Source organism: Eulemur rufifrons, chromosome 15 (genome assembly GCF_041146395.1).
Source record: "Eulemur rufifrons isolate Redbay chromosome 15, OSU_ERuf_1, whole genome shotgun sequence".
In the NCBI taxonomy this organism is placed as follows: Eukaryota; Metazoa; Chordata; class Mammalia; order Primates; family Lemuridae; genus Eulemur; species Eulemur rufifrons.
The window spans coordinates 102,328,591-102,355,880 of record NC_090997.1 but is presented as its reverse complement, the minus strand read 5'-3'; the positions used below and the strand labels follow the sequence as shown (position 1 = coordinate 102,355,880).

At 48.7% G+C, this 27,290-nt stretch overlaps 1 protein-coding gene across 1 annotated transcript; it reads right to left on the bottom strand.

The window, feature by feature from the left end:
• Nucleotides 1–10,370: 10,370 nt before the first annotated feature.
• Nucleotides 10,371–11,348, bottom strand: MAS1 (MAS1 proto-oncogene, G protein-coupled receptor). Its single transcript, XM_069488963.1, has one exon. It carries the CDS (start codon nucleotides 11,346–11,348, stop codon nucleotides 10,371–10,373), a length of 978 nt encoding a protein of 325 aa, XP_069345064.1.
• Between the last annotated feature and the right edge of the window lie 15,942 nt (nucleotides 11,349–27,290).

Here is a 27,290-nt window from a genome sequence, read left to right as displayed (position 1 = left end):
ATGTAAATTGAATAAAAATATCTTAGTTTTCAGAGGCTTGTTACCCAGATGATGAATATTTGCTATGCTATGATTTTCTTTTTAGAGTTTTCTGTTTTGCTGCTTCTCTCCAAACCCAGAGAAAGGACTCCAGGGCACAGAAGAGAAATGGATACACCCAGACATCTAGACGTGGATCTGGACGCAGCAACTGAAATAGTTTGAGCTGGGGAGGGGGTTAGAGGGCACAATTGTCAGGTGGACGAGGATAAAGTGGGACAAGGGCCTGTGTGGAGCTCTGGGCAGCAAAGGCATGGACCCTGGTGGACACTTGTCATGCGGGGGTCCCAGCACCCAACACCCAGCGTGTGCACTATTTGTGGGCTGGGGAGGCCCAGCCCTCACACAGGAAGGGAAGGGACAGATACTCCCTCTTCCTGTCCCCTGGCAGCCAGGACATTTGCAACTGCACTGTCGCCCAGGGCCTTGCTGGACAGTAAGTGACCAGATGTAATTAGGCAGCATGCAGAAGGCCACACCAGGCAGTGCCAACAGTAGCAACCTGGCCAAACTTCGCTTGATGACACAACTCAGCCTCCTTGGTAAAGATTCAGGAACATTCCTTTCTTCAGCTCACTGGTGACTGCTTTTCTTTAGACCTAGCATAATATCGTACAATACAGCACAGTATGATACGATACAACACAACACCATACAATACAACACAACATAACACAGCAGCAACCTCTACAGTTAATCACAACTCCCCAGGAAAGAGAGACTATCTAGGTTCCCAGGCCTAGAGCGATGCTTCCTGAACATGCTGTGGTGAGGGGCATTTTCTGTTTGTTTTTATTTGCAGATCATTTCTTTTGCAAAGTGTAATACATATAAATTATTTAAAAATGAAATAAAAAAACAAAGTCATACAAAATAAAATCTAGTATTTTAATTGTTAGATTCAACAGATATGAGATTATTCTGTCATATTACTAGAAATGTTTCTGAACGTGTCCTCTCCGGCCACTCTGATGTCACCGAGGGCTGGCAGCCCAGGCAGCCCCAGAATGACAGCAGGGGCATCTCCTCTTACTCAACCCCTGCTCTAATCCCAGGCTGTGAACTGAGGCGGGGGTTGAGGCCTCTGCTGAAGACACTTCCTGAGAAAGTTTCCCCTGTGGTGACCTCAGTCATCCAACAGACTCACCTGAACTCAAAGACAACCATTTTCTGCCTCGGTTTCCCTGCCAGCCCTTTGCTGAGCTCAGATTGGCTCTGACGTGCACCTCTGGTCACTCAGGGTCACCCTATCATCTGAGAGAGAGGGCACAGGTTCATCAGGTCTCGCGGGCCACCTCTCAAGCTCCCAGCACTGTCATCTGTGCGGGGAGGAAACAGGGAGCCCCCAGCAGGCTCCAGCATCCCCGCAGCCCTCAGCCACAGCCTGTCTCTGGCACCGTCTTCTGTCGCTTCAGTTCACCGACTTTACGACAAATAAGGAAAATGATTGAAAATTGGTATCTTAGTCCATTCAGGCTGCTATAAGAAAATTCTGTAGCCTGGGTGATTATAAACAACAGAAATTCATTTCTCACAGTTCTGGAGGCTGGAGAGTCCAAGATCAAGGCACAGGCAGACTCGGTGTCTGGTAAGGGAAGGTCCTTCCTCCCGGTTAGTAGATGGTACCTTCTTGCTGTGTCCTCACGTGGTGGAGGGGGTCAGGGACCTAACTTGGGTTTCTATTATTTATTTATTTATTTAATTTAGAGACAGCCTGGAGTGCAGTGGCATGATCGTGGCTCACTGTAGCCTGAAACTCCTGGGCTCGAGCGATCCTCCTGCTCTTGCCTCAGCCTCCCAAGAAGCTGGGACTACAGATGCACACCACCACATATGGTTCATTTTTCTTTCATTTTTGCAGAAACTCAGTCTCACTATGTTGCCCAAGCTGGTCTAGAACTCCCGGCCATAAGTGACCGTCCCTCCTCGGCCTCCCAAAGTGCTGGGATTACAGGTGTGAGCCACTGCAGCTGGCTCACAACCTGGACCTCTTTTATAAGGACACTAATCCCATCTATGAAGGCTCCACCCTCATGACCTAATCACCTCCCAAAGGCCCCACCTCCTGACACCATCACCTTGGGGGTGAGGGTTTCAACATGTGAATTTGGGGAACACACACATTCAGACCCTAGCAGTTGGGCACAAGGTCTGTAGGGAAAGGTCAAAGCAAGCAGGAAGAGTCTGAAAGTGGTAACACTTGAAGGGTCACTGGAGAGAGTGCTGAGCAGCTGTCCTGCACCTTCCCAGGGGACGGTTCCCGAGAAAAGGGCTGCACGTTGATGTACAGCTTTATCTGTGTAAAAATAGCACAGATTTTTTTTTACTTCACGTGTCTAACAGAAGACCCTTCAAACCTGAAATTCAGCTGGGAAATACCCCTGTTCTTGGTATAGAAATAAAAGGCAAGATTTGGGGATGCTGAACCCTCCAAAAATATACTCCACACTGTGACATGGTCACTGGGTTAGGGAGTTCCTGGCTCAGCGTATGCAGAAATAAAAATTGCCTCCAACCCTTGGGCCTCACCTGTTTTCTCTCTCCTTGGAAGAAGAAAGATGGGACGTGCTTGGTAGCTCAATTCAACTCCCATAAACAATCAACCATATTCAACCAGAGCTAATGAGCCTGAAGCATTCTTAATGTTGTTTTATTGTGCCGTTATTTTGTTCTAAGTGTTTTAAGGAATGTTTTTAGCTTTGTACATTTGCCTAAGAGCAAATAATTCTAAAGGGTACACTTTGATTAAGAGCACACATCAATAAATCAGTGTGATAACAACCTTTGCAACTGAGTTCCTGAAAAATTTATCCTACAAATTGGGACAAGGCTTATGTTCTTTGTTTAGGGTAGTGATGGTACAGAGCTTGCAAGTGCTAATCAACTCAATATTAGGAAATGTTCTGGTTTTTAACTCGTTAGCAGCTACATTTTATTCATGCTGTACCCAAGAGCCATATGTGAGATCTTTATCCTTCTAAAAACCCAACAAAATATTCTTGTGCATGAACATTTCATCCCTGATCTCTGGAAAATTCCAATAATTCCCTCTGAAAGCAGAGAATATAGTTTGATATGAGAGAATAAAATAATCCCTGAGCATATAGAATTGGAACTACATTTACAGACAATTTACCCACCATAGAAAATCTCTCTCATTTTCTGTATCACCATATAGAAAAACAGAATTTCTCAACTTGACACTAATCTTATCCATCAGGTTTGAGTCAGGATGTCAGCTGGTTCTTGTGCAAAGTTCAGTCCACCATGAAATAAGGAAGATTTGCCACCCCCGAGGTCAGGATTGTCAAATCCAGGGTGTGCTGCAGCCGCTCTGACGGGAATCTAACAAGGGAGGTCCCCAGAGCACTGTAGGCTACTGATGGCAAAGTACGGCCACCGCCCAGATCTGGCTGCCACCAGTTTTCGTATAGCCTACCAGCAAAAAATAGTTTTGTTACATTTTTAAATGGCTGAAGGAAAAAAAGGAGATTTTTTATGATTTGTGAAAATTACATGAAATTCAACTTTCAGTATCCATAATAAAGTTGTATTGGTGCACGGCCATCCTTGCTCATTTAAGCCTATCTGTGGCTGCATCTGCCCAGCCACAGGGCTAAGTCACTGCCACACAGACTGTACCACTCCGAAGGCACGAATGGCTACTGTGTGGCCCTTACAGCGCCTCGCTGGAATCCTGTGGGCTGTTTCAGAGGAGCCTGCACTTGCTCGAAAACACAGCTTCTGAGATGTAATTCATGTCTTTGCCTGTCACTGGGACAGGGCCAGCACTCCCCACTGGGGGCACAGACGGGTTCGCCTCCATCCTTCATCACCCCCGGGACTGACTTGCCGCCCACTGGGTCGGGTGCTGCCCAGCATCCTGAGAAACACACCAAGTGCCTTGAAGTGTAATGACCAATTTTTCTTACTGTAGTAAAATATGCATAACCTAAAATGTACCCTCTTGATCATTTTTAAATGTACAGTACAGCAGTGTTAACTCTGTGCACGTTGTTGTGCAACAGACCCCTAGGACGTTTTATCTTCCAAACTGCAACTCAGCACCCATCAAACACTAACTCCCGTGCCTTCCTCCCCCAGCCCCTGCCAACCACCCTTCTGCTTTCTGTCTCCATGAATCCAACGACTCTAGGAACCTCATGTGAGTAGAATCACACAGTCTTTGTCCTTTTGTGCTTGGCTTATTTCACTTTGCATAATGTCCTCAAGGAATAACTAACTTTGATTGATGCTTTACAGTTCACACGGAGTGTCCAAAAGCATTGTTTCACTTACTCGGTGCAGCTACTCTGTGGGGTAGGTTATTTTTTTCCCTTGTGGCAGATGTTGTTGATCAGCCATGAAGCCACCCTTGAGGTCACCTGCAGGTAGGTAGATGCTGTGTCTGTCCACGGCCCCTGGTGTTGCTCTGCCTCAAGGTATTCACCATGGGCCATGCTCAGCCTGAGCACAGGACGGTCCTGGGAGAGCTGGGAGTTGAAGCCAAGGAGGTGACCCTCCCCATGGTGGGCAGGGCACAAGTGGTGGGATGTCAGCACTGTAGCTCCCTTGCCCCTCCAGGAGGGCAGTTCTGAGGTGGGTCCTCGCTGTCCTTGGGCCCCCGTACTCCTTAACTCACCCTTTGTTGACTTTCTTCTTTTCCTGCCCAAATTCCCCACTCTCCCCTGGCTTCTGAGGATGCCAGCTAAATAAATTACTTGCACCAAATCCTTGTCTCGGGATCTGCTTTGGGGGGTGCTCCAGCTAAGTTGCCAGTTATGTAGAGATAGTAACCAAGGGTCACAGAGATTAGCCTGTTGACTCCTGCACAGCTACTAAGTAGATAGCCAGGCTGCTAGTCTTCACCTCCTCACGGAATACAGTTTCTTCCCTCTCTCCCCCAGCAAGGTTCCTGCCTCAGGCATTTACAGTCTGGTGTTGGCTGAAAGGTACGTACAGGAGCTGTTAGCATCAAACCTGCAACTCACTCCCTCCCTGAGGAATGCCTTCTCCCGTGCATAACCTCAACCCAGCCTCCTTGCAAAGATGCTGAAGACCTCAGTCAGACTGCTTGGTAAAAATGTCACGTTCGGGGAACTAGTCCTGTTTCCAGTAGAATACACCAGATCTGTCAAGATTGTTTATTGTATATAAATTTGGGTTTTATAAATTTATGGAAGGCTGGAGAAGGGGGGCAGGTAGTCACATAAGCATTTTCCATCTGTGTAATTAACAGAGTACAAACAGAGGCACCGGCAAACTTAACCAGCCTCCTTTGAGAATAACATATCTATATACATTGCTCAAAATTCATCAGTCCATCTGAAATTAAAATATGTTCTAATGTATGAGAACAGGACATTTTGGGGGATGAATCTTAAAGTTTGGGGGACATCAGCAGGATGGCAGAATAGAAGACCCCTACAATAACTACCTCCACAAAAATGCAACTAGAAGGATTCAGAGACAAGAATACCACCCTGGACCAGGTGCAGTGGCTCACGCCTGTAATCCTAGCACTCTGGGAGGCCGAGACGGGAGGATTGCTCGAGGTCAGGAGCTCTAGACCAGCCTGAGCAAGAGTGAGACCCCATCTCTACTAAAAATAGAAAGAAATAATCTGGACAGCTAAAAACATATATAGAAAAAAATTAGCCGGGCGTGGTGGCACATGCCTGTAGTCCCAGCTACTTGAGAGGTTGAGGCAGAAGGATCGCTTAAGCCCGGGAGTTTGAGGTTGCTGTGAGCTAGGCTGACGCCACGGCACTCTAGCCCGGGCAACAGAGCGAGACTCTGTCTCAAAAAAAATAAATAAATAAATACCACCCTGAATTCACCAGCACTTGGGGGAAAAGTGGAGAAGCCCTCCTGGGCCCACAGAATCAAGAGAAGCCAGGACCAGTAACAGAACTGGTCATCTTAGGCTTCAGCCTACCCTCAAGCTGGCATAGCGCCACTCACAGAGAATTTCCCCAGGCCTATGGTTTTCAGGTTGAGAGGAGGGAATTGGAGGTGAACATTCAATCTCCTCATTGGTCTGGGAAGCTTCATGGGAAGCCCACTCTGGTCCATCCCACGGGAACCACTGGGAGTGCCAGGAGGGCTGAACCACCTGAGGTGAATTGGGGACAAAGAATGGGGGGGCACTGGTTGCAGCAACTGGTGCACGGATCTTGGTGGCTGTTTTGTTCTCTGATCAGCAGGGGTGCCATGTCAAAGAGACTGGCTGGCACCTGAGCACTGCAGGAACACAGTCCGCAGGAAGGTCCAAATCCCTGGCTGCATTTTCCACAAAGCCCATATGCTAGAGGAGCTTTCCCCTTGGCTCAGAAACAACTAGAAGGTCAGGAGTAAGTCCTAATGCCCACTTAATTCTTCCCCAGACAGGGAAACAATGGCAGGGCAGCCATATAGTTCCAGGGCCATGTTTAAGTTCCAGTGCTCACTATAAGTCTTCCCCAGACTGGGAAACAACGGCAGGACAACAAATTAGTTTCAGCACAGTGTTTTAGTTCTGGCACTCACTATAAGTCCTTCCCAGAATGGAAAGCAACAACAGACCAGTGTTTAAGTTCTGATACTAAGAAGTAACACTCTGACACCTCCAAAGAACACCTGCAAAAGCTAGAAGAGGTGGCTGTCTTCTCAAATGCACTGGCATCAACGTAAAGATTCAAGGATTGTGAAAACTCAGGGAAATATGACGCCACCAAAAGAAATAAAAAAAAAAAGTCTAGCAATGGACCCAGAAGAATTGAAGATCTATGAAATGTCTGACAGAGAATTCAGAACAACCTTCTTAAAAATTTTCAGGGAATCACAAGAATACACAGATAGAAAACTAAATGAAATTTGGAAAATTCAGGAATGAAATGAAAAATTTGACAAAGAGATAGAAACAATTAAAGGTTTTGGGCTCCTCCAGAAAAGAATGTTTCATTTGTGCCTGGCACTTGCCTCTTATCATTTGAATCATTAGTTTAGTGTTGGGTAAGATCTATAATTTACATAGAATCTGGTTTGGCAATTCAACTCGTTATATTAACACTCATATATATATATTTTAAAATAATTAGTGTAAGAGGATCTTGTTATCCAGGGATGACTGGTTTTAGTAAAGTTTGTTGAAAAGAAATCTTGTTAAAATAAGAACCACAATTTCATATAAAAACCTTGAAAAAAATTGAAATTAGAATTATGAAAAAAATATGTTTATTTTGTCTTTACCAAAATTTACTGTAATTTCAACCACATGCCAATTATTTTAAACAAATGGAAAATCAATAGTTGATTTTTGGCCTCTTGGAAAACCTCATTCTCAGGAGGCTTCTTTTCAGAACACAATCACCATGTTGTAAGAAACTGGCACGGTATCACATGACAGACAACAGACCCCCTTATCTGAACCCAGGCATTTTTTCCTACTGACTCCAAATTCTTAGACAAAACTTAGCTCTCTCAACCAATTGCCAGTTAAAGAATCTCTAAATCCATCCATGATTTGTAAGCCCCTGCTTCAAGATAGCCCTCCTTTTGGGCCAAACGCATGTACACCTTCCATGTATTGATTTATGGTTTAACCAACAATTACTGTCTCCCTGAAATATATAAAACCAAACTGCAACCTGACTCCCTCAGGACCACTTACTCAAGGCTTCTTGGGTTTGGGTATCTCTGGGCTGCAGTCACTTATATTTTGGCTGAGAATAAATCTCTTTAAAATATTTGAGCCGGGCGCGGTGGCTCACGCCTATAATCCTAGCACTCCGGGAGGCCGAGGTGGGCGGATCGTTTGAGCTCAGGAGTTCGAGACCAGCCTGAGCAAGAGCGAGACCCCATCTCTACTAAAAATAGAAAGAAATTATATGGACAGCTAAAAATATATATAGAAAAAATTAGCCGGGCATGGTGGTGCATGCCTGTAGTCCCAGCTACTCGGGAGGCTGAGACAGGAGGATCCCTTGAGCTCAGGAGTTTGAGGTTGCTGTGAGCTAGGCTGACGCCACGGCACTCACTTTAGCCTGGGCAACAGAGTGAGACTCTGTCTCAAAAAAAAAAAAAAAAAAAAGAAATATTTGACAGAGTTTGGTCTTTCTATTAACAAGAGGATCGATTTCAGGTTGCAATAAGACCCAAAGTAACTGACAATGATTTAGGCAAATTATCTAAATGCCCAAAGGGTATAACTTATTTAGTCTTCTCTCCATATTTGCAAATTTACTTAAATCTTCTTGTTGTAGTTTTAACCTTATAGTTCACTTTGGGAATGGGTTTAGGGGAAGAGAGAGCTAACCTCTGAATCCTACCCCTTTTAAGGCATCACTTTAAAAGGTTGGAAGAATTTTTGTGTTTATTATCACACTCAATTTCCCCACTTTATCTTCAGAAAGGCAATAAATGGGGCTTCTCATTAGTTCAACATATTTTCCTTAGGTGGAAATTCCCTATATCTTGTAGTCTTTAGGCTCCTCTCTAAGACCAAGATCCCACATGGGATGAGATGAGGTTGATCCCCTCACTGATCCAGGGGCCCGAGAGCAGCATCGGGGGAGATGACGGGAAACAGAGAGGAGTCATGCTAAGCTCCATGTTCTGTTCTTTCCCGGCGAAGAGGCTCTGTTTTCAACCCAAAACAAGATCATTCTAAATGTCATTGCTTCACACCCCATCTGGGCTCCTGAAAGCAAGCTGCCTTGTTCCTGAATCAGATGTCATCACCCACTGAAAAGCTCCTGTATCCAAGCTTGGCTGGTGGCGGGGTCCGCGCTGGGTGGGAGAGACTCACTGGTCTTCCCCAGCGAAGTTGCCCCCTGGTTACAGGCAATCCTTTCTTTTGAAAAAGGAAGAGGACAGAGAATGAACAGGAAGCAACCAAGAACCATTTCACTGTTGTTCCTCTGACCCTTTGGAGAACAAACAGCTAAAATAAATACTAATGGACTCATTCATGGACTTGAAATTGTACTCCCCATACAATCTCATGAAACATTGTAATTTTTGTGGAAATCCTGGAAGGGACAGAAGGAAATAAACGTAACGATGTAGTCTATAGGCCAAGATGGATGTCACAGCTAAAACCTGGGACACACAGTCTGAGGATGGCAGCTGGCAGCAGGTGAGGGGCAGAGCCCATCCTGGGTGGGCGCTGAGTAAAGTTGCTGAGGAAGTTGTGCAAAGATCTGTCACAAGAAAAAACGTCTAGATTCCTCTAAGATGTGACCACCTTCTCCTTAGCCCCTGCCACTGAGTCCCCTTGCAGGAATGATGCAAAGAAATGCTGCAGGAGGACAGGAATGGGGTGCAGAGACCTGCATCTGGCTGCAGGTGGGAACTTTGTGGCGTAAATAACTCACCACTTCATGGGATGGGAGGGTCTTCAAAAGCACAATCACCCTGGTGAGCTCATGAATTCAGCTCCATTCCTGAACAGTATACGCAATCAAAGAATTTCAAAACACAGACTCTTATTCCGTCTAGTATTTCCAGAGAGGGAAGGGAAGCCATGAGACACTCCTCTATTGGTGGCCAAATGTTTTTCTTCACAACCTGAGATGATGCTCTAACGCGTGGTTGGTTAGATTATAACATCTGCCAATGTTTTCAACAGAGGTGTTATGCCATGAAAAGCTTTCATGCTGCAAGCAAAAAGAAGACCTTTGTAAATTTACATTCAACATTTTAAAACACATAGCAATTTTTGTACATGCTAGAGCTGTGTGTGTGTGCGCGTGTGTGTGCTTTACAAAACAGAAATATATATTTTGTCTGTCACTGAAAGGAGTAAGGAGAGACTGACGTTCATTGAACATCAACAATGTGCCAGGTGCTTTGCAAACCTTATCTTCTCATTTCATCTTCACAACAGGCCTGGGAGGGATAGACTATTTCTGCAACATTTTATAAGTGAGGAATGAGGCTTCTAGAAGTTAAACCCCTTTCCTGATGTCACACAGGTAGCAACCCTTGTTCTTCTCACTACATTGAGCTGCCCCCCAAGTTCCAACAATACTTTTGTTACCTTTTCCTGCACACATCTGTAAATCTTCCTACTAGAGTAGTTTGTATGGTTCATGGTAAAATGCTGCCAGAAGAGCTGAGAAGCACAGAAATAGGTTTTGCTAAGTACAGATATGACAGAGGTCTGACACATATTTAAGCATTTCCAGAAGATACAGTACAAGAGTACAATCTCTTACTTAGTCTCTCATGCATGTGGGATGGGGTGTCCTTCTGTATCGTATCTGGGAGATGCTTAAGTTGTATTCCAAGCACAAACTGAAAACCGTCTGTGTTCAACCATTTTTACCCACAGCTTCCCTCCGCGGTCCTCAGACGACAGTCTCAACTGTGACGGTGTTACAGTTGTGTTCCTCGTGCCTCGGGTGCGTCTCATCTTTGAAAGCCCTGGTCAGAACCACTTTTAAAGACTCCTTGAACCGCTTCTTCTTACTGCTGCCCACGAAGAAATAAATGAAGGGGTTGGTGCTGCTGTTGATGGTGGAGAAGAGCAGGGAAACGTGGTGCAGGTTCCCAAACGTCGACCAGTACTCGTAGTACAGCAGGTACAGGAGCCTCATGGGCATGGCAAAGATGAGGAAGATGACGATGGTGACTATGATGACTATGTACAGCTTGGAGGCATGGGAAGTCCACGTGCTCTTCCGGATTTTCACCACCAAGATGGTGCTGGACGCCACCATGAGTGGCGTGAAGACCAGGAAGCTCAGAATGGCTATGAAGATGATGACTGCTCTGCAGTCGCTTCGAGACTGGCTCCCTTCTCCACCGCTGATGCACATGACATGCTCCATGGTGCTCACTAGGCAAGAAAGTGCCCACAGGAGGGCGCAGACAAATGCCGACTGGTGCTTGGGCCGGTGGCACCGGTACCAGATGGGGTAGAGGACCGACAGGCACCTCTCCACACTAATGGCCGTCAGCAGATAGAGGCCCGTGTTGTAGCCAAACAGGAAAGTCACCGATAATGTGACATTGGTGTAGTAATGGCCGGAAGAGAGCCCGTAACCTAAAGCATAGTCAATGGACAGGATAAAAATACAAAAGAGCAAGGAGATGTCGGCGATGGACAAGTGGGTGATGTAGACCGTGAAGGGATTTCTCCTCATGCGGAAGCAAAGGAACCAGAGCAGAATCCCGTTTTCCACGAAGCCCAGCGGGGAGATGCTCATGATCACCCAGTGCACGGCGGGGACCTGCCGCTGCCCGCTGCCCGCCGAGGCGTTCCCGCCCACGGAGGCGTTGATGGCTTCCTCGGCCACAGACCATGTCATGTTCCACTCGGCCATGAGCAGGCCTCAGATGCGGGCTCTTCACGTAATTTTCTGTAAATAAGTCAAAAACAAAAACAAAAAACCATGAAAATCGGCGAATTGGAATAAAAGGGAGAATTCCAGCTAGAGATCATGACCTTCATGTTGTAAAAAAGAGTTCAACAGACTGCACGGTTCTCTTCCTCGCAATGATAAGAGTAGCTCTTCTGCGAGACAGAACTGATAGAACGGCCTTCCTCAACCCCAGTGGCCCTTCTTCTGGGCCATTGTCTGCCTGGGGCTGTGGCCAAAAAGGAGCCGGCAGAGCGGGTGGGGGGCAGAGGCCCTGGCCCAGGACCCGTTGCCGCTTTTCAAAGGCGTTTTGCAAGTCATTTCGTCTCCTTCCCCTCCGTTTCCTTGCCTGAGGGACCAGGTGGATTACATTAATATTCGATGACAAAACACATGTTTGGGCAGGGCTGCCGTTGTCATCTTTTAATACATAAGTGCCATAACCAGTGAGTGCTGAGAGGGAGTGCCCAGGACAGTTGGGTTGGATACTGTACCAATATTGTTTAAAGTGCGAACAAGTAAAAGGCATTTATTTTTCGTGGCCTCAGCATCTGCGACCTACGCAGGCTACATAAGCTGTGCAAACCAACGCTCTGTGGGACAGATGGTGACGGCCTAGCAAGATGTATTTACATCCCCGCATACCATAGGCCAGACTGCAGGCAAACACCATTGACAGACACCAAGCAAAGCACTCGCCAGAAACCGGAAAACGCTAAGTGTTCGAGGCTACAAAGCAAAGATTCTCAGAAACTTTCCCTCACTTTTCACTAATTGCAAAATAAACATATGCACAGCCCCACCCTCCAGCTGTAACAAATCCATGCCAGCCGCACACCCTGCCCCCGCCGTGGGGACGGGACGGGAGAGGAGGTGCCAGCAGAGATCGCTTCCCTTCTCCTAACCCCACCTTGTCCTTGGCTTTAAAAAAAAGTGCTGGGTTTTCTCTAGTTGGGGGGCAGGCAGTAAAACATTGTCCTTTGTTTTTTGAACTTTGTCCTTAGAAAGTTGATCAAAAGAATATTTTTAATGAATACACATCTGCCTTTTCCTCATAAGCTCACCTGCAGCAAAATAGTAACAAATGTGTTATTTCGCGGCACTCGAATGCCTCTCATGACACTAGATGTCCACAGAATGGAGTCAGCAGAACCCCGGCACGTGCAGCGCCCCGAGTGTCGATCTCGGTACAGCTGTGCCTGTAGCCCAGACTAGAGGTGGGCCTGTTAGTTGGTGGAACGGTAGTTACCTTCCCAGGGACGTGACCCGGGGGCCGAGGAGGTCCCTATCTCCACTGTCCCACTCACACTTCCCTCAGCAGTTCTGACACAACACAGGAAATTACTTCCACTGCGGCAGGTTCTCTTTTCATTTCATAGTTAGAAATCATGGACCCGACACCTTCCAGAACCCATACAAAGACCAGAATTCTCAATCCGGTGACTCGCTAATCAAAGATCTGCTGTAGAGACCAGACTTTGTCAGACGTCTGCGGGTGAGAGCCACATGCCCCAAATGCAGCCATCAAGCACTTACCCAGTGGCAGGTGCTGTGGGATACGACAGTGAGTAAAACAAAATGCCAACCTCTTGGAGTCTCTGTTCTAGTGGGGAGGCGGTCAGTAACCAAATAAAAATAACAGCAACGGCAAATAAGTAGACGTCACGTCGTAAGTGCTACGGAAGGCAGTAAAGCAGAGCTAGAGGGAGAGGCGTGGCGAGGATGTGGGGCTTCTGTTGTTCTGTTGTTCTTTTGCACGTTCGGTGGTGGGAAAGGCCTCACTGACGAGGTCACACTTGGGCAAAGACCCGAAGGACGTGGGTGATCGAGCCCTGCACGTGCTGGGGGAGGAGTATTCCAGGCACAGGGAACGGCAAGTTCAAAGGTCCCCAAGCAGGACGGAACCGACAGCTGGAATATCCTAGCAAGGGGCAGAATGGGGAGGTCGTTGGGGGCCAGATGTGACAGGGCCTTGCAGGCTGTCGTAGGGATTTTGCGTTTACTCCCAGTGAGATGGGAACGCACTGGAGGGCTCTGCAAGGAGGAACGACAGGATTCGCTTGCTGGGACTGAGGAGTCCACAGACTCACTACGGCCTTTGTGTTCAGGTCAGACTCCAGCGGCCACAGCAGGAAGGAGGCCAGGAGGGAGGCGAACGCACTAATCTAGATGACGGTGACCCGACCAGGGTGTGTGGGGGTGGAGGGGGCAGTAAGACCTGGCTGGAGCCCTCTGCGATTTGACTTGCTGTTGGAGGAGATGTGCTGTGGTACAGACAGAGAGTAAGTGTTCGGCCATCTGCCCAATGGACCCGGTGCAGGTGGAGCGGGGCAGACAGGCAACGGTGGAGAGTCCAGGGGGCAGTGGTCGGCAGGGGTATAAACGTGGGTGCTGTGTGCAAACAGGTGGAATTTAAAACCATGAGGCTATATGGGACTATCTATTAAATGGGAGTGATTAAGGTGGAGAAAGGGTCCGAGGATGGAGACTTGGGACATTTCAAAGGTGGGAGGTTGGGGAGAGGAGAAGAAAGGAACAAAGGAAGCTAAGAAGGACCAGACAGGGAGGTGGGAGGACGAAGGGAGGGTGGCAACCAGGAAGCCAAGTGAGAGAGTGCTCGAAAGGAAGGGAGAACCGGGCTAATTTCACTGAAAGTTCAAGTGAGGTGAGAACCAGAAATTGACCATGAGAGAGGGTCACTGCAACCTTGACAAGGGCAGTTTCGGTAGAGGGGGAAAGATGGGCAGACTCAGAGGGAATCGCAGGAGAGTAAGTGGGGACAGTGAGTGCAGACGACCCTCTTGGGGGCCTGGGGCTAGGGGAGAGTTGACAAAAAGATAGGAATTATCCAGTAGAGAGAAAGCAATGGACGACTCCGGAAGCAGGGGTGTGGGTGGGGGAGTCACTGGCTTCCCTAGGAGCATAATTTATTCACGAAAGCAGAGGGAGGGCAGAGTGCGCAGCTGCAGGTGCAGCTAGGTGGGTGGACGTGATCGTGCAAGTGTCGGACATTAGTTCTCTTCTAATGCACATCTCTTTTTTCAGCAAAGTAAGGAGCAAGGGCATCAGCTAAGGTGAGGAGGTGCTGAGGGTCTAAGGGAGAGGGCAAGAGGCGAGATCACCTAGAGGAAGAGAACACTAGGGAAATACAGAGCAGGATGTCCGGCCAGGCAAGCCCTGGAGCCCATCTGAGCCGGAGCTCACGGACTTGAGTGACGAATCAGCGTCTGTGTGCTTCTCTCTGGCCCCATCCGGTCCAGCTATGCAGGTGCCAGGGTGGAGAAGGAGGAGACTTGGATTTAACCAGGGCCTGGGTGTCACCAGGCTGGTGCACCAGGGAGAGGCGAAAGGAAGCATCATGCGTGGAAGGGAACAGCTATGGTGACGGGCTATGGAACTGGCAGGGTCAGGAGAGGACTGAGGGTGCAGGGAGGTGACAGACGTGAGCAGGAGACAGGAGCAACATAGCAGAGAGTCTGGGTGCTGGGGAAGTACTGAAGTCTAAGTCCAAAAGGCAGCAAAGGGGGAACAGGACATGGGGGTTGGAGAACAGGATGCTTGAAAGTGACATTGAGGCAGCATAGTTTGGGGTTGCTGGCATTGATGAGCGCAGGGCATGAGCGCAGGGGTGAGGGCTGCGGCAGAGCGGAGGTCAAGACTGTTGGAGGTGAGATCGGGACCTGACACCGGGGGGCTGGAAGAATTATCCACGTGGACATGGAGATGGCTGAGAAATAGTGTTGAAGTGCAGGAATATGGCAGGAGGGAATGGCTGTGAGCCAGATGCTAAAGTCACCAAGGAATTTGGGGAACACCAGGGGTCTGCAGGTGATCCCCTCGAGGAGGCTGGGAGTGGTGCGCTGCATGGTGCCCTGGTGCTGCCACTGCTGCTGCTGTTTGAGGGCAGAAAGAGGGTAGAGAACCATCTGCAGTTCAAGAAAGTAGGGTGAGAGGGCCCCCCGGTGTGCCAGTAGGAACAGGGGGTGAGCCGCCTGTGTGATTGGTGCTTCCAGCAGCCACACTAAAGAAAGTAAAAGGAAACCAGTGAAATTCATTTTAATAATATATTTTATTTAGTCTAATATCACTTCAACATGTAATCAATACGAAAAGTACGCGTGAAGTAATTACGTTCTTTCCTTCCCAGAGTCCTCCAGGCTCAGCATGTCTCTCTCTTGTGGCCACCATGTCCCCTGTTCAACAGCCACACGTGACTCGTGGCTACTGTGTTGGACAGCGCAGGTTTTGAGCCATCACAACACTGGAATGGCTTATACAAGGAGGTCAAGTGTTCCGTCCTTTAATAACAAGCCTAAATCAAATACCAGAAATGGGAAATATGGAATTAGGATTTTTGAGGAAATGGACAAGAACATCTTTGTGACTCAGGCCCACACCCTGGGGTCTCTCTGAGACCCCAGCAGAGGTCAGCTCCAGCTTCCCACTGTGAGGGGAGAGCCCTCATTCACCCGGGGCGCGGCCCCTTCCCATCCCTCGCTCGCTCGTGCGAGAGTCACGGCCTGCTCTGTTTCCACCTCCGACCTATAGTCTGAACTAGCCGGTCCTAGACTTCCCTCTTCCAACACCAGTTTCTAGTTTGATACTAAACATTTCCTCTTTTGCACAAAAATTCCTAAACAAATTCACAAAAATCAGTTGGGAAAGGGGTTTCAACACATACAACCAAACTGTGTCTTTCTTTTAAAATCAAACCAAAGTAACCAAATTCTATGGTTAGAGGGATTTTTTTTTCTTCTGAAGATAAATCTTACTCCCTCTGTGCTTTGAGGAATATTTAGGTATTACTCCTCAAACTAAGTGTTAAGGATAAAGAAGTAAACGAGACCCAGTTCTCTGCGTAGTTTTGCAGGAGAGACAGAGAGAGCTGTATGTAAGTCACTATGGCCAGCAGAGTGAAGGAGACCTTGGCCAAGTGCAGGCAAGTGCATGGCAGGAAGCAGTGTCTCGGGGTCTCAAAGGAGGCTCACAGGGTTGGGTCTTGAAGGGTCTGTAAAAGTTTGTTCACTGGGGAAGGGGAAGAAATATATTTCAAGAAAAGAGAACGGCATGGACAAAGGGATGGAGGCAGGAGGGCCCAGGATGTTCCTGGTGGGGTTTGGAGGGGCTTGTGGGTCTTGGGTGGAAGATGACTCACAAGGAAATGAACAGCGAGACGGGGGCATGAGAGGCATCAGGCTGACGCTACAGACTGTGCTTACCAACTGCAGTGCTTAAAAGACGACCTGGGGTGGCTTACCAAAAAATTCCAGGGTCCCTCTGTCTCAGAAAGCCTGGGATGAGGCCCTCCAACCCGAATTTTCAAAACCCAAGGGATTCTGATGTAGGTGGGCCATGGCCACAGTTAGAAAAACACCGCCACTTGCACGAGGAAGCCACGAAAGGTTTTTGTGGATTGGGACATGACCTGAACTGTGTTTTAGGAAGGTCACCAAAGTCTGGATGGAAGGGCCATGGATGGAGCAAGGAAGCAAACAGGGGCTGCTGAAATAGCCCTGGTGAGAAATAACCAGGATGGTGGTGAAAGGAGAGAATGGGTTCCAGACACAGTTCGGAAAAGACTGGTTGGGCCTCAGTGACCGTGATGGTGAGGGGCTGGGAGGGGTCAGTCGATGGAGATTTCCCTCTGACGGGGCCGTGCAGAGAAACTACTACTGACTGAGGTCAGGGTCGGGAGGAACAGCGGTTGGGAGATTGGTTGGTGGTGACTTGAGAATGAAGGATCTCAAGGACACGCATCAGGGTAGGTTCCAGGTGTGCACCTTGGTGTTCCCTGCTCCCAAGGTCACGAATCTTTTAGTAAGCAGAACTTCATCAAACAAAGAGCGAGAGACATGCATACGGAGTCCCCCAAACATTGTCCATTGCTATGCATCTGCCTGATTGTATATTTCAAATGCAGAAGTGCCTAAGACCAAACCCCAAGACCACACGCTCCCTTTGTGTTCCCATGTTTCTGGCCTAGACTCTTGGGATGAATACCCCGTTCTCCTTGGTCCCTGCTCCAATCCATCCTTCCCACTTCTCACACCACCATCCCTTTGTTTCCCAGTACTCCCTTCACCCACTCTGCTGCCATTCACTAATTACCTCCATACCCATGACGTTCCTCCTTGTAGCACAGTTAAAATTTCATCTCCCCCACTGTTACAGACTGAATTGTGTCCCCTTCCAAAACGCATGTGTTGAAGCCCTACCCCCAACATGACTGAATTTGGTGATAGGGCCTTTAGAGAGGTGATTAAGGTTAAATGAGGTCCTAAGGGTGAGCCAATAGGACTGGTGTCCATATAAGAAGAGGGAGGGACATTAGAAATCTCTCTCTTCATGGGCACACAGAGGAAAGGCCACGTGAGGACACGGGTAGAAGGTGGCCTTCTGCAAATCAGGAAGGGAACCCTCACTAGCCCAGCCCCGATGGCACCTAGATCTTGGACTTCTGGCCTCCAGAACTGTGAGAAAATACATTTCTGTTGTATTAATATAAGCCACCCAGACTTTGGTATTCTGTTACGGCAGCCCTCACAGAATAATATACCCACTTAACTGCAAACTCCTTGATAACAGGACTTAATCATATTCATGGCTGTATCTCTGGCAATTGTACACAGTAGGCATTCAATAAATACTTCAAGAAATAAAGCTCATCCTAACAGTTCTGAGAACACACTCTGCTTGCCCACTACTTTAAGCGAAGGGCATTGCAGTTAGCAAAAGCAGTTCTCTAATGGTTAGAGTAAAACTCCTGACCACATTACAGTATTTAGGCAGATTTGGATCATGATGTGATTGGGATGCAAATAAAAAAATCCCATTGGCCGGGCGCGGTGGCTCACGCCTGTAATCCTAGCACTCTGGGAGGCCGAGGCGGGTGGATCGCTCGAGGTCAGGAGTTCGAGACCAGCCTGAGCGAGACCCCGTCTCTACTAAAAATAAAAAGACATTATATGGACAACTAAAAATCTATATAGAAAAAATTAGCTGGGCATGATGGCGCATGCCTGTAGTCCCAGCTACTTGGGAGGCTGAGGCAGGAGGATCGCTTGAGCCCAGGAGTCTGAGGTTGCTGTGAGCTAAGCTGACGCCACGGCACTCACTCTAGCCTGGGCAACAAAGTGAGACTCTGTCTCAACAACAAAAATAAATAAATAAATAAAAAAATAAAAAAATCCCATTAAAACTAATTCTCATTCAAAACTCATCATAACCTTCCAAATTGTTTTATTATAGTGGGGTTTTATTTAAATGAGCACATTGGTAAAAATCACATTCTCAGCCTTACCCGACCAAACTTAAATCTCTTAATATAAATAGCAGCCAGCCCTGCAGGGTCACCATCCCAGCCCCTTCCTCCTCCAGCCGTTGGCCACCGTGTGTGGTCTGCATCTGTCAGGGGACGGCTGACTGGGATATCTGAGGTTGGGAAGGGAGAGGAGGGTAGATGGGTGATTGCTGCTGACTCAGCAGTCAAGCTCCGAATAACCCAGTTTTGGCTCAGCGAGCCTCCCCACCAGCAGAGTGGAGACACACAGCTCAGTTCTCCAAAGCTAGGGGAGCACCTGCACCACAGCACGAATCAGCAGGGCAACTTGTCCCCCTGTGAACCCAGTTCTAGGGCAGGAGGCTCTCTGTCCAGACATGCAAATCACTCTTTACATAGTGCTTGCATTTGCAGGTGCTGCATTAAACCTGCAAATGCAAATGCAAGACTGCAACCTGGCGCTGGCAGTCCGGGGTGGAAGGACAGCTCGTCCTCACAGCCCTCGGCGCCCCCGTAGTGGTCAGGAACACAGCGGTGGGAACCTCAGCTGGGAACACAGTAGGAAGAGGGCCGAGGAGGTGATGGCATTATTATTGGGAAGCGTTGTGGGCAGCATCACAGGGCCTCTTCCCCTCCTCTCTTCCTTCTCATGAAAGAAATTTCTAGAAGGCAAGACATAAGTTAGAGGATGAGAATACCGCGGTGTAGGGCTACAGAGCGCAAAGCATCTTTCCTTCCATTCTAGCTTCGGACCTTTACAATCAGCTTGGGAGGTTAATGAGGAAGACGTCATTGCCCCCACGTTAGAGGGAAAAACCTAAGGATGAATGACCAAGCCGTGCTCAGAGCGCCGAGGTGCACAAGCCCAAAGTGCTCCACCAGCCGGATTGTTTCCCGGTGCCTGGTGCTCCCTGGGTCACGCAGGGCTGCCGAGCCCAAAAGCTCATGTGGATCCTAATCACAGAGCGCCCGGGCACAAATCCAGGTTGCCTGACTTCTAACCGAAAGCCAGGATCCCACTCAAGAAAAACAAAAAGAGAAGTCCGGCAACCACTGTTCTACCACACTCCCTCATTTTACAGGCAGTACGTGGGAGCCAGAGAGGCCAGGAGACGGGTGACATCCGCAACTGTTTGATGAACCTTGTCGCCGAGAACTCCTGACCTTACCCTGAGCTCTCCCCACCACGCTCTGGGGCCCGATCCTATTTTTAAGATGTTACCTTTTATAGCCTTTCTGTGCTTGAGTTTTCCAATGCAGTCTGCCTCTAATCTTTGCTATTTAAGGAACTGGAGCCACCATATTCCCTGATGCTATAGGGGATTTTTATTTTTCCTGAGACTTATTTAATTTCTAGCTGCGACTTTACCAGCGGTAGGACCAGGGCCATGGTGTTTTCTCCCCACTGTGGAGTGAACTGGCCCGACGGCGGATCAAACCACTCCTGCCTGCTCAGAGGGCTCTGCACTGACAAAATGCTCACCCAACGGGACTCATTTTATAGTCTGCTTAATCTTAACACTAAATGGGGGTGTTTTAAAATTTTTTATTGCCCTTTTTCTCTAATTTTACAACAATATAGGTTCATTAAAGAAAATTTGAAAAATTCACACATAAACCACTACTCAAAATTAACTTGATTTAATATTTGGGATATTCTCTGTTAGTTTTGTTCAATGTGTCATACACACTCTTTTTTAAAATTGAGATTGCATTTTATACTTTGCTTTGGTATTCTTTTTCTCACTCAATATCATACTGTAAACATTTTCTCATGTCAGTATACACTCTAAAAATATTAATATCACTATCGGGATGTACCATGAATTATTTTTATTAATAATTAATTTCCTAGCCTTGATTCCCAAATTTGATCGGTGATAAAAGGGTACCTTGTTTTAATTTGCACTTATTTGGTACTAATGATGGTGGACATTCACTTGCATTCTTTTCTGATGAATTATTTTTTTATATTCTTTGTTCATTTGTTTTATTTGGTTACAAAAATTCTTTGTAAATACAACACTTTTTCATACATGTTACAAATTCTTTTCCTCCAGGAACTGGAGTGTTTTATAAAAGGCATAAAAGGATGCTGCTTTGAATTTTCTTAAGAACACTTCCTCATTGTGAAAGTCTGACTGTCCTCTGTCGATCATTGAGGTTTAGAGCTTGAAGGAATTACGCGGATCCTGCAAACCACCCCTTGTTTTACTCGTGAGGAAGTTAACTCAGCACTAGCCCAAGGTCACATACATAGTCAGCAGCAAAGGTGGCGGCAGAGCCTGGATTGCTCAGGTCCAAGTCGGCGCTATTTCTGCACCCCCAACACACACACCAGCCGACCGTCAACAGTCCGCTTATGTGTGAAGCTCACCCACCCCTTCACGTGGCTTGTAAGAACTTTTGGGACATTTAATAATGGGCTTTATGTCTCCAGAAGCAACTATCACAATCAACTTGATTCTCAGTAATGATCTTCATTAAGAGCCTCAAAAGATGGACTTTTTATTTATCAAAGGATGGATCTTATTTATTAAAGAATGGATTTTTATTTGTTATTATTTCTTGGGGAATTTGGGGGAGACAGGGTCTCACTCTGTCGCCCAGGCTAGAGTGCAGTGGCATCAGCCTAGCTCACTGCAGACTCAAATTCCTGGGCTCACGCGATCCTTCTGCCTCAGCCTCCCGAGTAGCTGGGTCTATAGGTGTGCACCACCACACCCAGCTAAACTTTTATTTTTTGTAGAGACAGGGTCTTGCTCTTGTTCAAGCTGGTCTCAAACTCCTGGCCTCAAGTGATCCTCCTGCCTCAGCCTCCCAAAGTGCTGGGATTACAGGTGTGAGTCACCACGCTCAGCCTGATACCCAAAGCTAAACCCATAACAAAAACAACAATGACCAAAACAAACAAGGATGAATGTTTTCAGAAATACTGTCTCTGTTCCCACTTTCTTCTGTGAGACAGAGTGACTCATACTCATCACCATTATCAACAAACACTTCCGTTGATGAGGGACACCAGGCTTCACCTTTAAAGGTAAGGATACCTGGAGGCTGAGGGGGAAATCGAGGCATGTCCTTCCTTCAGAACAGATGGTAAAAGCAAGCCGTCCCATTCAACAGCACAACACTTCTAGCCACGTCCTCTAAGAGCGTCACATGTGATCTCGTCCTCCACCTTCCCTCCCCAGCACATGAGTGCTGCTATGGAACCAGAACTGTACTCCACGTCTCCCCCAACCCACCTCTGAGCCAGAGCCCAGACACACCTTCTCCCCTCGGCCGCCCTCCCACCTTCCTGCAGTTCTTTCTCTGTCTCCTTCGTTGGGTCTCTTTTTGCACTGCCTTTGGGCCTCCGTGTTGCTCCCTTCTTGGCCCTCCTCCCTCCTCACTCTACAGACTCTCCTTGGTGTTCCTGTCCAGCGCCCCGTTTCAACTCTCCCCACATCCTGATGAAATCCACATTTGCAGCTCCTGCTCAGACCTCTCTCTAGAACATCAGACACGTATAACCAACAGCCCTGGACATCTCCAGCTGGGCTTCACATGGGCACACACCAGCCTCAGCCGGTCTGGAACAGAAATCCGACCTTCCCTGCTATTCTGAGACAGAAAACTGGACGTTTTACCAGGTGTCAATCTTCTACGCCCCCTTTGACAGTCCCTAGAATCAGCCATTTCTCCAAGGAGCTCTGGTTCCTTTTAGCAGACAGTGGTATTTAGAAGCCAAGATCTGGTGCCACATGTGCTCCTTGCTCTTACGGTGTCACCGCTCCCAGGCCCTTCAGCAGAAGGGCCAAGGAATATGTGCATATAAACACATATATGTCCAGTCATACACACATACACTTATAGCTATGTTTCTATATCTTTCTATATATTGAAATATATGTATGTAAAACCATGAATTAATACCAGCATCTCTAATTTTGATCCAATGCCGTGAGCTCCAGTTTTCTCCCTCTCCATATTTGTAACTATTTGTCTGGTGGTGAGGAACCTGCCTTCCGTTGTCCTCAACATTTACTTGTTTAATACACCTGTACGTAAACCATCTCCTACGTGTGCCACTGCCCTTCCCCCACCCCTGCACAGATGCCCTCCTCGCTTTGCTGGGCTCTTCCACTTTCTGCCAGGCCACCGCTGCCCCTGGCCCCTGCCCTGAGACACAGTCCTCACGCAGCGGGAGCTCCAACACCCAGCTCCAGGTCCCCTGTGTCCCCACACAGATGCCCTCCTGCCCTGCCAGCACTGACATCCCTGCCGTGTGACCACTGTCGCCGCCCTCACCCCACTTGGCTGCCTCTACGTGGGTGACCCTTACCTGCGCAGGGGCAGCTCCTCACACAAGCACCACGGGCCAGCCTGACCACAGCAGAGGGGAGGGCTTAACTCCACCAACACCCCCCCAAAGAGAGATTTTGGAGAATGGGGTTTGACACTGTTCAAATTACGACGCCGAGGCCATGCCGGTTCTGCCCGTGCCTACGGCCACTTGACCTGGGAGCTGCACTTTCAGTCAAACCGAGCACTAGAGGCAAGTCCTACCCGGGCAGCTTAGTCCCTCTGAGCATCAGCTCCTGCACGTAATCGGCATTTTAATGCATTTTTGAAAGCTTGGGGTATAAGTAAAGCTAGGGACTGAATAGCGCGTTGCCAGTGTGAGTCTCATGGAAATGCCATGCTGAGATAATGAATCAGCAGCTGGGAAAACAGGCGGGGGGCTTTCCACAGATGTGTGCGGATGTGGGCTTCGCAGAGCTCGTGTCCTGGCAGGTCTGCCCGAGATTCTAGCCACAACGACCTCTCAACGGAAGTGATGGGAACAGAGGGAGAGCAGAGCGGATAGAAAAAACAAGGAGAATCAGAGAAGCCCAGGAGTTCTAGATGCCACAAATTCACACTTGCTTGAGTGTTCTCCAGAGAACTAGGAAGCAAACACCCCCCTTCTCATTCAGTTGAGCACCGTTCTCCATGGCCCTGGTTCCCAGCCTGTCACAGCACTCTCAGGAGAAAGAAAGAGAAAGAGAGAGGAAAAAAAAAGAAAAGAAAAGAAAAGAAAAGAAAGCCAGCCAACGAAACCGAGGTCTGAGGGGTAGGCCGTCTGAAACCTCCCCTCGTTCCCAGGCGACCAAAAAGAGAGCCTGACCCTAGGCTGGACCTTCCAGGCTTGCAGATCCAGAGAAAAGGGCAAATTCTTCCCCGTGTGTGTGTGCAGTGACCTGGACAAACAGAAAGCCATTTGTGAGCTGGAATTTCCATGGCAGGGAAGGGCTCTGATGAGAATGTGCAGGGCAGGAACATCTGTCCTGGTATAAATGCCTCATTCCCGCCTTCTTAACACTACGGCCATCTGCACGGGGCAGCAGGGACTTCCTGCTCCCTTTCCAAATGTACAGCAGGATCACTGGCCTCAAAGTGGGGGAGGGGACTTTGTCCCCTAGGGAACGTTTGGGATGTCTGGATATTTTTGGTTGTCACAACTGAAAGGAGTGTGCTATTGGCATCTAGCGGGTAGAGGCCAGGGATGCTGCTAAACACCCTACAATGCACAGGGAGTCCCCAAAACATAGAAATCCACAGCCCAAAATGCCAGTGGTGCCAAGGCTAAGCCCCCCTGCTCTAGAGACAGGCTCATTGCCACCTTGCTGCTGCACACACAGCCATCTGACGACACCCCATACCTACACATGCTCTCACCAAATGACCCCTGTGTGTCCTGGCTGAGAAATATTGCTAAGATCCGCCAAACACCAAGGCTCAGCAGGACATTCCTTTTAAAACACACCTGGTCACCAATGGGCTGCACAGGACTTTACGGGCAACAGCAGCTAATACTGATGCGGTGTCCACTAAGGAAAGGAAAGAAAAATCAACCCAGCTCGCCTCTGGCCGTGCCCAGCAGCTTCCAGTCAAGTGATTTCTCTAGAGGAATCGATGTGGCCGCAGCCCTTTCACACCTCACTGTCTATCATTCATAAGATCCAGTTAGGCAACCTTGAAAACCTCCAAGTTCACCGTCAGCCCGTGAGTTGATCCTAAGATTCTCCCCCCACCAGCCACCCCCCATCAGGAGCTTAAAAAGAAAAAGCTACAGCAGAAGTTTCAACCCTGAAGTTGAAAAGCGGTATCTGAGAACAGTTAACTCAGCAAAGAAGCAAATTTTCCAAAACAAAGGCAGAAGTTTTTGCTAACATACCCGGACAGCCAACAGCTAACACACTGTAAGAAACAAGCGGCGCAGAAAAAGTCACCCAGGAGATAGCTTTGAAAAGAGGGAACGTCTTACTCTGCTTGCCAAGGACAGCTGAATGATTAAAAACTTGGGTGCAGACTCACTAGTGTCATTTGCTCAGGAAGGGTCAGAGGTGACCACAGGGAGGCTGCCCCTCCGCATCTGGGGCGTCCTTGCCCTGCCAGCCTGCAGGGTCTCCTGTCCCAACATCTCCAAGGATGGCTGCAGCCTCCCGTTCTCTGAAGAAATCAGAGCTGCTCTCCCACTGCTGAGAATACTTGAGATGTGCCAAGCAGATGGTCCCACGCTTATCAGCAGAAGCCGTGCTTCCAATGGCATCACTCAGTGACACACTCAAGTGAAAATCTTCACGCTGATCCACAGTAGTGACGAGCTGTTGGGAACGCAAGGTGGCTGACCACCTTGAACCACTAGGGCCAGCCAGGGCTAAGGAGAGACATGACCCAGAGAAATGCTATATGGAAGGGCAAGATCACATGTGTAGTGGAGAGATAGAACCCGCTCAAATTCCTAGCTCAGCCTGTTACTAGGCACGTGACCTCTGCCAGGCTCTCAGCTAATAATACTACCTTAAAAAAAAGTTGTAACGATTAAATGAGATGTATGTACAGACCTGCACGGTGGGAGACACATGGGTAACTAATTAAATATTTGTTCCCCTCCTGTACAACCCCTCTTCGAGAGTATCATGCCCAGTTTAGCACATAAGGCTCGTGCGATGTGATGGAAAGAGAGAGGACGCCCAGGAGCCGGGTTCAGCGTGCACCACGGGCACTGCCCAGGCTGCCTCTCAGCCTCAGTGCAGACTCTCGCCCTGCAGTCAGGAACACGAGATCATACTACTTTTTCCCCTGACCGCTGTTCCCTATTTTCCAAAGGACCCACCGTAGAGCCCCAAAGGCTGAGCAGGAGAATTCTGGATCATTTGGGTCTCAGGTAGCCAAGCCGGGTGGTGAAGACCCACCCCCTGCTCATGGGCGCGTTGCCCCTCATTCAAAGGCATTCCTTCTCAGTCTCTGCGTCCAAGCAGCAGGGGACCCCTGGGACCAAGGAGCTGAAAACGGGCGAGAAGGCAATTTCAGAGTCTGGGAAAGCAGACTTGGGAGCCCACAGATGAAGCTTTCCTCGGCTGTTTTCCTAAGCAGTGAGACCAAATCCACAGGGCAGAGCCAGACCACTCTTGTGCAAAGCTTGGCTGGGTCTGTGCCCCCGGCGAGAAGAAGGGGGAGAAGAGGGCTCTCCCTGAAGCTGGCCAGCCCCTGCTGGGCAGGCAGGTGCCGGGCAGCACATCAGCAGGCAGCGAGCTCAGCCTGGGGGTCAGGGGTGCGCTTCCATTACCTGGCTTTGACGTGCCGAGGGAGGAGAAGCTCAGCCTCCTGCGGAACTTTAGTTTCCCAGAGGACAGTCCGAGGCTGAAAAGGAAACGGGGACCGTCTAAAGCAAGCTGCAAGGCGGAGAAGAAGCGGCGCTCGGTGGAAAGTGGATCAGACCCCTGGAAACAAATGCAATTAGGAGAGAATTAACGAGCTGCCTGAGAAGGTGCCAAAGTCCCAGCCGGGAAGGAAGAGACCCTGGAGGAAACGAGGAAGGAGGAGATGAGCTGGGACAGAAGGATCCTCTCTGCTACTCTCTTCCACATGCTGCTCTCAGACCAGGGGCCGTCCAGCTCTTGTGAGCATTTCACCCCGTCCCCACGGGCGCTGCGAAACCCGGAGCAGGGTGACCAACTAGAAGGAAGACGCGAACGTCATTATTTAAGTCAACAGAGCAGAGGGCCTCAACAATTTGCTTTTTCCAGCTCCTAGCACAACAGAGAAGTCTGTCCACACTGGCAGAGGACAACTAGTTTCCAGTTTGGAAATTGATGACAGTCACAAGGTGAATGAAGATCGAGCCACCTGGAAGCTGGGGTGGCCGGACGGTTTCCAGGGAGGGGCCGGCGGCTTGCTGGGGGGAGCCCGGAGGGGACGGCTCTCTCTTCCCCTAGATTGAGTGGGTGGTGGAAGGCGCCGATTGTTGTGTGACTAATTGGCACCACTAACAAAGCAGGAACTACCGCAGATGGAGCTGGAGTTTCATTTGTGGCAGATAATGATTTATACTAAGAGAAAATACAGCAACTCTCTGTAAAAATAAAACTGCTCGCATTTAAGCCACAAATAGGTTGACTATTTCTGTGCTTTGGTTTGTCTTTGTGAGTAATCATTCTCTTCCTGAGACGTGGGGAGGGTTGGGGGAGAAGGTGCAGAGAGGACGGGGAACGGCCGCTGAGCCTGGGCAAGGATGGGCTGTGCTCCCGGCCCCCGGGGTGGAAGTTCTAGCTTCCCCCTGTGAGACAAGTCACACCTCCCAAAGTTCCCCAGAGACA

Excerpts from the sequence above, each read along its gene's own strand:
- MAS1 (XM_069488963.1), bottom strand. The coding sequence starts at position 11,348 with ATGGCCGAGTGGAACATGACATGGTCTGTGGCCGAGGAAGCCATCAAC.